Source organism: Clytia hemisphaerica, unplaced genomic scaffold (genome assembly GCF_902728285.1).
Source record: "Clytia hemisphaerica strain Z4C2 unplaced genomic scaffold, Clytia hemisphaerica genome assembly, whole genome shotgun sequence".
Taxonomy (NCBI): Eukaryota; Metazoa; Cnidaria; class Hydrozoa; order Leptothecata; family Clytiidae; genus Clytia; species Clytia hemisphaerica.
In genome coordinates, this window is record NW_027104529.1 from 681,638 (window position 1) to 692,632 (window position 10,995).

The 10,995-nt window shown below is 33.8% G+C and overlaps 2 protein-coding genes across 2 annotated transcripts; one reads left to right on the forward strand and one right to left on the reverse strand.

Moving 5' to 3' along the window:
- Positions 1–1,564: 1,564 nt before the first annotated feature.
- Positions 1,565–5,438, forward strand: LOC136822168 (NF-kappa-B inhibitor-interacting Ras-like protein 2). Its single transcript, XM_067078409.1, has 7 exons — positions 1,565–1,679; positions 1,966–2,061; positions 2,365–2,415; positions 2,623–2,715; positions 3,319–3,412; positions 4,554–4,640; positions 4,866–5,438. The coding sequence occupies exons 1-7, from the start codon at positions 1,581–1,583 to the stop codon at positions 4,946–4,948; spliced, it is 603 nt and encodes a 200-aa protein (XP_066934510.1). The 5' UTR covers positions 1,565–1,580; the 3' UTR covers positions 4,949–5,438.
- A 1,941-nt stretch (positions 5,439–7,379) lies between these two features.
- On the reverse strand, positions 7,380–9,020 carry LOC136822165 (uncharacterized). Its single transcript, XM_067078406.1, has 2 exons — positions 8,547–9,020; positions 7,380–8,289 (listed from the first exon to the last, which is right to left on the reverse strand). The coding sequence occupies exons 1-2, from the start codon at positions 8,856–8,858 to the stop codon at positions 7,792–7,794; spliced, it is 810 nt and encodes a 269-aa protein (XP_066934507.1). The 5' UTR covers positions 8,859–9,020; the 3' UTR covers positions 7,380–7,791.
- Positions 9,021–10,995: the final 1,975 nt, after the last annotated feature.

The following is a 10,995-nucleotide window of genomic DNA, read 5'->3' on the forward strand; positions in this document are numbered from 1 at the left end:
TATCCGTGATCTGTGACTTTAGTTTTTTCTCATCTTCAATTCTCTGAAGAAAGCAGAAATTTGATGCAAGAGGTAGATTGTCAACAAAGCGCCGTAAAAAATCATTGAATGAAAGAAAACTTAATCTCAAATATAATTTTCATTTTGAAGAATTGATGCAAAAATCGGAAAAAAAAGTTTCAAATTTTATTTCTTTAATTGAAATGGGGGATTTGGAAAATTTTCTATGTTTAGTTTTTTGTACAAACCCCTGTAACTATGGGCAAGCACCCCATTGCTAAGATGTTGGCTTGAAATAAAAAATGAAACCACTCAAAACGAAAGTAAAATCGACTCGTACTCAAAATCCCGTAATCTTGATATACGAGTTTAAGTCTATACTGTAAGACTTGTTTTGAAAAATTTTGGCTGATAAGAGTAAGGGGGCTGGGGAGGGGGTTTGAAATTTATCAGCCAAATAACGATAAAAATTTCGAAAATCTTATGTCTAACAGGGTATTCAATAAGATTGAAAGAAATTGAAAATGTTTAAAGAAAATGCCATAATTTGGAGTCGAGTGAGTATTTGATCAACGATAAAATCGGTACTGTCTGGTATTCTGTCACAAAGTACAATATCGTGGCCATTATTGGGTCCAATATTTTGAAAAAAATGTTGACGAAGAAAATTTTTCATTTTTTACACCCTCAAAACAACTTTTAACGTTATCTAATTATTGGGGAGAATAATAGTCTTTATGGCTTTAAAAATAGTAACTTTAAAAAAAGTATGGCATGGTCTGCAAGAAAGGTGTTGGGGGCATGATTAATACAATAATGACCGGTTAGTGAGGGCTGTACTGAGAAATATTGCCCGAGGTCAAGTAACGACCGAGCTTGCGAGGTTGTTGCGTTGACCGAGGGCAATATTTTCAGTACAGCCCGAAAAAAACCGGTCATTATTGTATTTGTTAACCGTTTCCTTCAGCTTCGATTGATTTTGAGCGCTTTATCTAGGAAAAATAGCGAAATAAAGCAGAAAAACAAGCGAAAAGAGATAAAAAATTGCTATAATTTCTGATGTCAGAAATAAAAATGAGAGAAATGATGTCAACGCATTGTTCATTTTCCTTTGAAAAAGTGACGTCACAATGAATTTTCCTAACGACGGGCAACTCTGGACAATGTAGGCCCGTCGTCATGCGAAAAGAACCAATTGCATTGCGCAAAAAGTCATGTAGCCCGCTTCGAAAAAGTAACCGGTTAACAATTAGAAATAATGAACTTGCTTGAGAAGTTGTTTGAAAGCATTTTGACCTTACAGGTATTTTCAGGAATTTTTTCTTTACTATTTCAAATAGAACACTTTTATGAAGTAAAAGGTAGTAATTTCCTTTTTCGATTTTTAATAGAAGTTTTATAGGTCCATTTTTGACTGTTTTGAGCATTTTCAGCAAAACTATTTTTTTTTCATTTTCCATGGCATAATCATGCCATGTAATGAAGAAGATTTCTAAGAAAATTCTTAGAATGCAAGAAATCAAAAAGTGTCTATTCAAAAGTTATGTTATGATTATAATTTCAGACTCAAACTCATTAAAATGCCTAAAATCTCAAAGATAGCAGTTTTTGGAGCAAAATCTGTGGGTAAAACATCCATTATTCAACAAATTGTTTATGGGAACTATTCTATTAATAAGGTAAACATTCAATTTTGTATTTCTTTTTTCAACTTCATGCAATTGAAAGAAAGACAAAATAGTATTGTTGATATCTTGTCAATCCTGAAATTTGAAAACCTAAAATGCACTTCTTTCCATTTAGCTTTGTCGAATGATATTTTAAAAATAATCTTTTTACTACAATAAGGTAATAAGATAAATTGTTATTCATTCTTGTGTGTCATTGTATGGTTTGGAATTGGAGAGGTTCTTTTTCACAGACGTTTTTTTAAATAATAAGTTTCCCATAACATTTACTTCATAGATGATGTATCCAACAATAGCTGATAGTTATGATGCATGGGTAGATGCGGATCGTGGTCAAAAAGAAAGAATTCGAATATATGACTTACAAGGCCAGGTATCTCTACTGCAATAATTTTGTGTAGGGGATATATCAGGGATACTACAATCTTTGACTAAATATTCTGGCAGAAATTCCTTTCCCTCCTTATATCAATGTTGACACATGGAAGGCTGCCACCAGACGTACAAAATCCTCACATCAACACTAATATTAGGGGGAAGGGATTTTCTAAGAATTGGCCACAATTTAAGTCACATATTGTAGATTTAGCCAAAGGAATATTTTTTATTTAATACAGCGAGGTTTTATACATGAAGTTGGCTTTTTTGTTAAAATGTTGATCTTTTTGCTTTACAGGATCCTGATCCTAACTTCATCTCTCCATCTCATCATATTCAAATTGCTGATGTAAGCATTCTTTTCAATTGTAATTTTTACACCAATTTTCTGTGATGGTGATCCTTTTTCAATTTATATTTTAATTCATATCTAGGGCCTTCTTTAAAATGTTAACATGAGATTAAAAATCCTCTCAATTATTTTTAATATTCATCTATTATAAATGTATCCTATATTCGAAAACTCTCCTTGTATTAACTTTATTTTCATTTCCAGGCATTTATTTTGGTATTCAGTGTGACGTCCAAAACAAGTTTTAGTGTTGTGGAAAAATTGAGAAAAGAAATCGTAATATGTAGAGGGAAAGATGTAAGTCTAGTAGTCTATTTTTTATATCTCTCAGCCAAAAAAAAAAACTTTATGTCTATACTTTAGACGATACTATCATCTGATACACGTATCATCTGATACACGTTTTTTAACACCCCCTTCTCACAGAACCGCTAGGATTTTTTTCAGCTAGTAGGGATAAAAATAGCAGACTAAAACTCTATGGGGATTGAAATTTCCATGTTTTTTTTGGCTGGGCCTCTACATTCCATTATCTTCAAGTCAAAAAATTCAGTGGGAATGGGAAAAAGCATGGTATTTTGCATTGAGGATTGGTTTATTTGATTCTTTTTAGTGGGAACAAAAATTTGAGTAAAGTTTTCCACTGGGGGCGGTATTTTGGCCAATTTTTCCAGTGTGAACGGCTCCCAGTGGGTCTGTGAGAAGGGGTGTTTTTATCATGATCTGATCATTTCAGGCTTGAATATTCCCAAGTCTTTATCTCAAAAGTATATTTATGTAGGTTAAACGTTCAATGTTTTGAGTTAAAAAACATTTCAATACTGTACACCAAGTGTCTTTATTATAAATTTAAGTTTGAATTTGTATTGAATAATAAATTTTTTTGCTTGTCATCCCCAGGTTCCAATAGTTGTTTTGGGTACGAAAGTGGATATGTCAGAAACGCGGGAATGTCAACATAACGAAGTCATGAAGTGGGCTGACCATGAAAAAGGTTTGACTAGTTTTGTTTTATGAGCTCCGGAATTATACAGGGTGTCCCGGAAAAAAGCCTGTTTCAGAACGACTACAAGTAGTAAGACTTTTGTGTCTGTATGTCTAGTTTTTCTAGTTACAATGAAACAGAAACGCAATAAACTTATAAACATGATCAAATTATCAATTGTGTAATAAAACATTTCAATGTCTCTTTCAAACAAAGTATGAAAAGACATTAACGATCGCTTTTTTCTGGGACACCCTGTATATCTCTAAGCAACTCCAATTCCATAATAAGCACTGCCCGGCAGTGACAAATATCATATTTCTTATTACCCAACACGTCACTTACAAACAATCAATTTTATGAAAGTGTCATTGTAGAGAATTAGAGATGCATATCATGATAAGAAATCACTTTCTGTATTTTATTCGTTATCATGACAAATTTTAATTCATCCTTTCATTATTGATAGCTTGCACAAGAATTAAGAAAATTTCACTGACTAGATATAATGTTACGGGAGTATAATTAATTACGGGAGTCTATTCTCCATATCAGACTCGACAATATCCATGTTCTAAAAACCTTGAAATATTGATTCAGAACCCAAGAATCCCGAACCTTGGCTGGTATCTTCATAAAGTGTTCTGCTTAGTTAAAGCATAAGAACAGGTAGCAAGCTATTTATCATTCGTTTTGTTTATCGGGAATTGTAACCCAAGAGCTTGAGCACACTGTTCATGCAGTGAATCTGCAATCTATAGACGATATCGGATTTAGATAAATGCAATGCATTCTGGTTTCTAGGGACTCTCAAAGGAATTATAATCTATTATAATTGATCTATTATAATTCCTTTGAGAGTCCCTAGAAACCAGAATGCATTGCATTTATCTAAATCCGATATCGTCTATTGGTATTCAAGCCATCTACTAAGTATCAGCGTATCTAAATTTTTGATTTGACTATTGACTACTACCCAAAATTTATTTATCTGAAAGACTTCACTTGATCTAAAATAAGTCTAATAGGTCTACTATATAATATCAGCAGCTAAATAATTTCCGCATGCGATTATAAAGTGTCCAATTTTAGAAAAGGTTTTTGTATATATTTATGTTTGATATGGAGTATCATATATTTTATATGTTAGTGAAATTATTCGAAGTGTTCGTCGAAAGTCGAACAACATTACAAGAACCAATCATGTATCTACTAAAGAAATTGCCCTTATCTGCAGGTATGTTTTAGAATACTTTTTAAAATAACATTGCATCTTGTAAATGTTAATTTGAAGATTGGACCAAACGAACTTATTTGTTCGAGTAAGATCAGAGAAGGTTCTACTACTAGTAAAATCGAGTGAAAAGGTGGTTCAGTAAGTTCGATTTAGCAGAGATGGTTGATGATGTATCTAATAAAGTTTGTTTTATAATCGTAACATATTTTTCTACTTTCTTTTTAGGGAAACGAGGTGCGGATGTTAAACAAAAGTTATTTGGGCGTGGTCAGAAATCGAAAGAGAGTAGTACTTCTTCTGAATCGTGAAAATATGAAAATACTGACGTAGGTTTAAGTGACTTGCTCACTCTTAAGCATCATTATGGCATCATTATGACAAGCTCGAGCGTGCTTTGTGGATTACAAGTACATTGCTCGATCCCAACTTGAATAAACGTTCATCTAGCGTTTAATTGACACTTCCGATTTGAGCTTTCAATTTTTAGTTTGTCACCGCGCATGGATGGACATTCGAAGTTTCACTGGCTAAACTTAAATGATTGTTTGTTAGGATAAATGTAATTATAGTATCCTTTCTTCGGCTTTTCCATTCTAAAAAACATTAGCAACATAATATTGTATGAGCTTGCTGCGAAAAGTACACTGTTCTACTATCGACAGAACTACGTGGATAATAGATATGCAATTTCATTTTGTTTTTATTTTTATATCCAAAATCTGTAAATTTTATTTTGTAAATAGTGCCGAATTTTGATATCATCATCTAAAAAAAAAACAGTAATTAATTGTAACTGTAGATTCCTAAATCTTTGAAAAGTGTTCGGCCTTTGGGAGCACCTTGTTTACTGTTTTCCTTTTACTTGATCCGATAGAATAATTTCCAAAAAATATTTAGGTGAAGAAAATCAACACCATATTCGCAAAAAAAGCTATCTAGGTCAAGAAAATATATTCTTGTAATCGAGCAGACAGATTTCATGTGAAAAATCAACATTTTCAAAAGTTTTGTAAAAAGCAAAACAACTTAATAAAGCGAAAACTGTCATCGATCAAAATGATTGACATATTGATTCGAAAGGTTTGGTCGGAAGAGAAATTCAATCTTCCAAATTGAAATCTATATCCTTTAATCTAATCTATAGACTACATTATTTTCGTCTGTGTAAGTTGTATAACTTAACAAAAACTTAAAATTACGTCATGGTTGTATAGCAAAGCTTTCTACTTGGCATTCACGTAACTTTGAGTTCTTTGCTACTTTCGAAAACAAAGTGTCGCCCGCTGTTCTTTGACGCAGTAGATATTACTTTTGGCATCGATTCGTTGAACGTTTAACGTAAAACACTGTGACTCGTATTTTCTTTTCGATAAAGTTCTTTAAAGTGAGGTCATAAAAGATTTTTGGCATTAAAATCCAACGCATTGATGTAGCCTAAAGTACATTTTCATCAGTATTTCAAAAACTTGATTGTATCCAGATTATAATGCCGATATTTCCTTGACGGTTTTTCTACAGACTGCCTCGTCTGAGAACAGATTGAAACACCAGGGCCGCCAGTTTGAATGCTGAAGTGTGTGGGGGGGTTGATGTCGTCCACCATTGTCGGGTAACGGAGAAAAAATTTGAATTTTGAGGGGTTGAAAATGCCAATCTAGGACCCACTAGTCAATTTGAAAAGAATTTATGGAAAAATAACTGAGTTTTCAAAATAGTCCTTCTCAGCAAAAATGTGTGGGGTCATAAATTCCATTAAAACTTAGCCCTAAATTTCCTACCTTGAGGCAGCTTGCGTTACATGTTAGGTTCTGAAAAGTACTCTCGGGTACCTAATAAACAGGGGGAGGGTCTTTCTTTGAATGTCAACCGATCAGACTTGGGATAAATTGTTGACTAAAAACGAACCCTGTGAAACATGAACCTTTGGCTAACTAAATTTTACGACATCTGGACCATGCTAATAAGGTACAGAATCAAACATTTTCCAAAACATACCCTGAAAATGGTGAATTTACAAAAATTCAGGTGAGTTTTACTATAATTTAGTTGATTTGCAAACCTGTCAGATACTCGGACTCTGAGGCAGAGGCTAAAAAAAGCACTTTAAACGTCGGCACTATTGATTTTAATGCCCCAAAAGGGCTAGTTTGGAATTAATGGATGGGAAATGAGCCACATATTCCCCGTCCAAAACGGGTGACCTGAATGGTTTTCACACAAAAGGCCAGATTAAAAGTAAAATCCAGCACGAGATTTTGAATTTTTTTTTCTCGCGAAAACAAAGAAACACTAAACAGCTACATTCAATCCGTCATCTTAAATGCGACAGATCTTTAGGTATCACACTTTCTTGCTTGAGAGAAGTTGAGAATCCATCTCTAGCCCCTCGGGAATTTAAACTCAATGGCCGGCAGGGTGGCTTGAGTAACACCCCCCCCCCCCCCACGAGTGGTTCAGACAACATTCCAGACTAAAGTTATACAACTTATCAATAAGTTTAACAAGTAATTGAAAAAACAGACATAAGCATATTAGGTTTCGTTGTTTTGAAAGTATCATCGAATACGAAACTCTATGACCTCAAAAATGATAGATAACGTTACAGTAAAGGAAAGAAAAAATCATATAACTTTAAATCTGTAAGATTGACCTGTTTTTTTTTTTCTTCTAAAATTCGGACCGGTCATATTATAAATCTTTCGACGGTTGGGAACAATTTAATGAACTAAAACCAATCTGTTTGAATTAATGATATATCTTTCATGTTCATCTACTTTATTTTTTTTCATTTTTGGAAACAATTTTTTTAATCTGAAATTTTTTAGAGAATTTTTTACATGAGAATATACATATCTGTTGTGTGGTAAATTAACTTTACCTTAAATACTTTCAGAGCAATATATGTACAAAAATTAGATGGCAAAAATTTTAAATACAAGAAATTTTAACTTTTCAAAATTAAATCAAAAAACCGGTAACAAAGTATTCAAGACCGTAGATTGCTAGCCCCAGTTGGACTCAACCTTATAGGAAAAGACTTTGTCCACATTTAGATATTATTTCCGAAGGTTCTAATTGGGTTCTTTTAGGCCAAAAAGTATCCTGTATAATTTTTTTTTCATTTTGAAATATTGTTAAATTGAAATAAGACCTAAAACGGTTCTAAACATAAACAGTATTTCAATCCAATCCTTAGCACCATGAAATCTTTCTTAAAGTCTTCTAGTGGTTGACATACTACAGTCCATGTCCCATTACTGTTCGGTTTAATTTGTAACAAAGTCGGTGACGTATATTTTTCCAACAATTTAAATAAAATTTGAAATTCATCAATTGAATTTACAGTCTCCATAGCAACATAATCTTGTTTTGCCTGGTTGACCCATTTCATGAAATTCTCAAATTTTCGTTCAAGTTCGTTATATTTTTCACTATCTTCGCATGAAGATTCGAACTCATAATTCTCCTCGACTTCATCGGACATCTCCAGCAGCACGGACCGCGCGGTCAGTGTTTTAGCATTGAATTGTTCCGTATTTCTTCGGTTCCGGTTGAAAGGGTGTGGATGCGGCGGCACTGTCTCTTCAACTTGCGTTGTTGATCGTTTTCGTTCTTGTAATTTCTTCATGAAATGTTGACTCGGAGATTTCTAAAATTGAAGAAGAAAGATGTTTTTAAAAACCCTAAATATTTTTTCAGCTAGGCCCATTTTTTCTCAGTACAATTTCTTAGTTGGTTCTGTTGGTTTCTGGATCATTAGGGCATACAGCATACAAAGGTTTTTGATCTTCAAAAAGTCAATTTCAGTCTAGCCCAAGTCTATTCGACTTTGCAGCCTTTTGAATGCTTGCATTGGCTAGTTTCACTCGTACTTTTTCTTAAGCTTATCAAATCATTAAAACTTACCTGATTTTGATTTTCGCTGATTGTTCTTTTCCTCGTTTGCGTTGGAGTTAAACCCATCGTGCGACTCTGTCTCAGTTGTTTCAACAAATTGGCGTATGATAAGAAATCTAATGGTTTATACGCCCCTTTCTCAAGTTTGGAACGGAATACCATTTTATTGACTGTGATTAATGGAACGTCGAAAATATTGCACGTTGTTTCACTTTCTTCGGTAGAGTTCGTCTGTTCTTGTTGCTTAACTCTGTTGGTTGGTGCAGATGGTCTGAAAAATGGATCTTGCTGGAATTCATCGGATAAGAATGAGCTTCTCATGATTGTTCCAGAATCCTTCTAATAATGCTTAAATTAATATTATCAAAACTTCTCGAAGCAAAATTCTAACCAAGAATTAGTTTAATCCTACATAACATATATATATTCCTTCCTCAGCGACCTCACTCTTTCACATTTTTATCTTTCCTTGTAGAGAGATTTCCTACTATTTATATCTTCATAAATTTCTCAGGTCAAAGTTCCATTTAATTCTCTGTCTTTTCAATATTTTTATTGCTGTCTATTGTTCCCTTTATTGTTTTCTATTGTTAAACTTTTATAGCTCCCTAAGCGCAGATGTTTTATTATTTAAGGTTGTCTGATGGTTTCTATTTGATAACACTCTACGTGATTGTTTTAGAGCATGCGCGAGTATTAAAACAACAGATGCATCGGCGGTCGCGCGGGCAAAAATTAATGCACGGCACAAAACCAGTTTTTGCGTTGTCTTTTTTCGCGATGTAGTTCGTTTTTGCAATTTTTGCGAATTTTATGGTCCCGTGCCTAACTAAATATTATCCTCTTCAAAAAAAGTTTACTAAACGTGGATAGATTAAGGGCTGAACTAAGTGGATTTATTACTTTGCTTTTCTCTGGCAGTCAATGTAGACTCGGATGAAAAAGTTTTCTTCCGGCACGCTAACCTAAAGTTGTAAAGGTCATTTCTTTTCAATTTCTTAATAAGGTTTGAATTTCGACTACTATGCAACGAATTTTACAAGCCCTGACCTGGAGGCAAATATTTCCCTTATATCCTTATAGTTCCCGTCCTCTTCAACTCCCGAGATTATGTTCTTTATTGCAAAATTGTTCCATACTTTGGAGCCTTGATTCCTTTCAATGATTTTTTTACCTTGTAGAAACCAGGCGTTCTCGTGTAATTTAATATATAGAAATTCATTCTAAAGTTGTATAATTCTTTACTTTCACCACTGTGATACACTTATAAAAATGTCTGTTATATATAACAAAGAATAACATCGGTTTTAATAACATTAAAACTGTTATGTAATATCTGTATAATTCAAACAAATTAGTTTTACTTTAGTACATCACTGTCTTATCAGTGCCAGGGAAACTTTTACGAGCTCAATTAGGTATGTGAATGGAGTGAAAAGTTTCCATAGGGACTCGAATTCAATTTCTAAAGAAAAAGGCCCGGAAATTTATAAATTTTAACGACAATTGACGATTCTCTTCAGCTTTAATGCCGTGACGATCCCAGTGTATAATACACGTTTAAGCATTCGTTGCAACTGCTAAATTTTGCGAATCGCTGGTCGCGTATTGTGCGGTAAGTTAGTATGGGGTTCATAAGGTATCAAAAATCTAAATGGTTGATTGAATGCTTCGGTGTTTTTACTTGTTACCAGGTTCTAAATGGATACCTTTCACAAGGTATTGTGGGTATGTGGGTTATTGACAACAACACCGTTTTATATACCATACACACTTTGTATATACTAGCAGTCCCAAACGTCGTTGCAGACGACTTTTCTCACTTACAAGATATGCGTCATAGAAGTGCTAAAGGAAAGCGGCTTTGGTGAATAATTTTAACGGTGAAATTTCAATAGAATCTACATAAATAATACTGAAATTCATTAAAGACATTGCCCAGTTCTTATTCAATTGTTATTCTTCTTCTTTCAAAAAAAAAAACGGAAAATAACCTTTTGACTCAAAGTTGATTCCCAAGGGGAAGCTTTTTATTTATCAATGAATGATGCGTTTATAATATTATTAAATATAGACTAGCCGGTACCCGGCGTCGCACGCCGGTTTAGCTGTTTGCTGAACGCATTTAAAGTCCTTTGACATGTTGGGAAGGTGGCTTAAACAGGATGAAATCAAAATTAGAGGGAAGAATTCTCTTCAAAGTTTGACTCTATCCCTCCCGGGTGACGTATCTTTTAACCATATTTTGAAAAAGATTTTTGTGGCAAAAATGATCAGAAAACAGAAAGGGCGTCATTCCCAAATTACACCATACCGGCGACCAGCGACGTCCGAGACGGCTCTGCAATTAGATTTTTTTTCTCGCTTCGCTCGCGTTATATTTGCCGTAGTTCTTGATGTTAAGGAAAACTTTGATGTCAAGATAAGCGGAGTGAAATAATAGACATGACACGCGATT

Excerpts from the sequence above, each read along its gene's own strand:
- LOC136822168 (XM_067078409.1), top strand. The coding sequence starts at position 1,581 with ATGCCTAAAATCTCAAAGATAGCAGTTTTTGGAGCAAAATCTGTGGGT. Across the intron at positions 2,062-2,364 it reads TATATGACTTACAAGGCCAG|GATCCTGATCCTAACTTCAT; the intron begins GTATCTCTACTG and ends TTTGCTTTACAG. Across the intron at positions 3,413-4,553 it reads GTGGGCTGACCATGAAAAAG|TGAAATTATTCGAAGTGTTC; the intron begins GTTTGACTAGTT and ends TTTATATGTTAG.
- LOC136822165 (XM_067078406.1), bottom strand. The coding sequence starts at position 8,858 with ATGAGAAGCTCATTCTTATCCGATGAATTCCAGCAAGATCCATTTTTC. Across the intron at positions 8,290-8,546 it reads TCAGCGAAAATCAAAATCAG|AAATCTCCGAGTCAACATTT; the intron begins GTAAGTTTTAAT and ends CTTCAATTTTAG.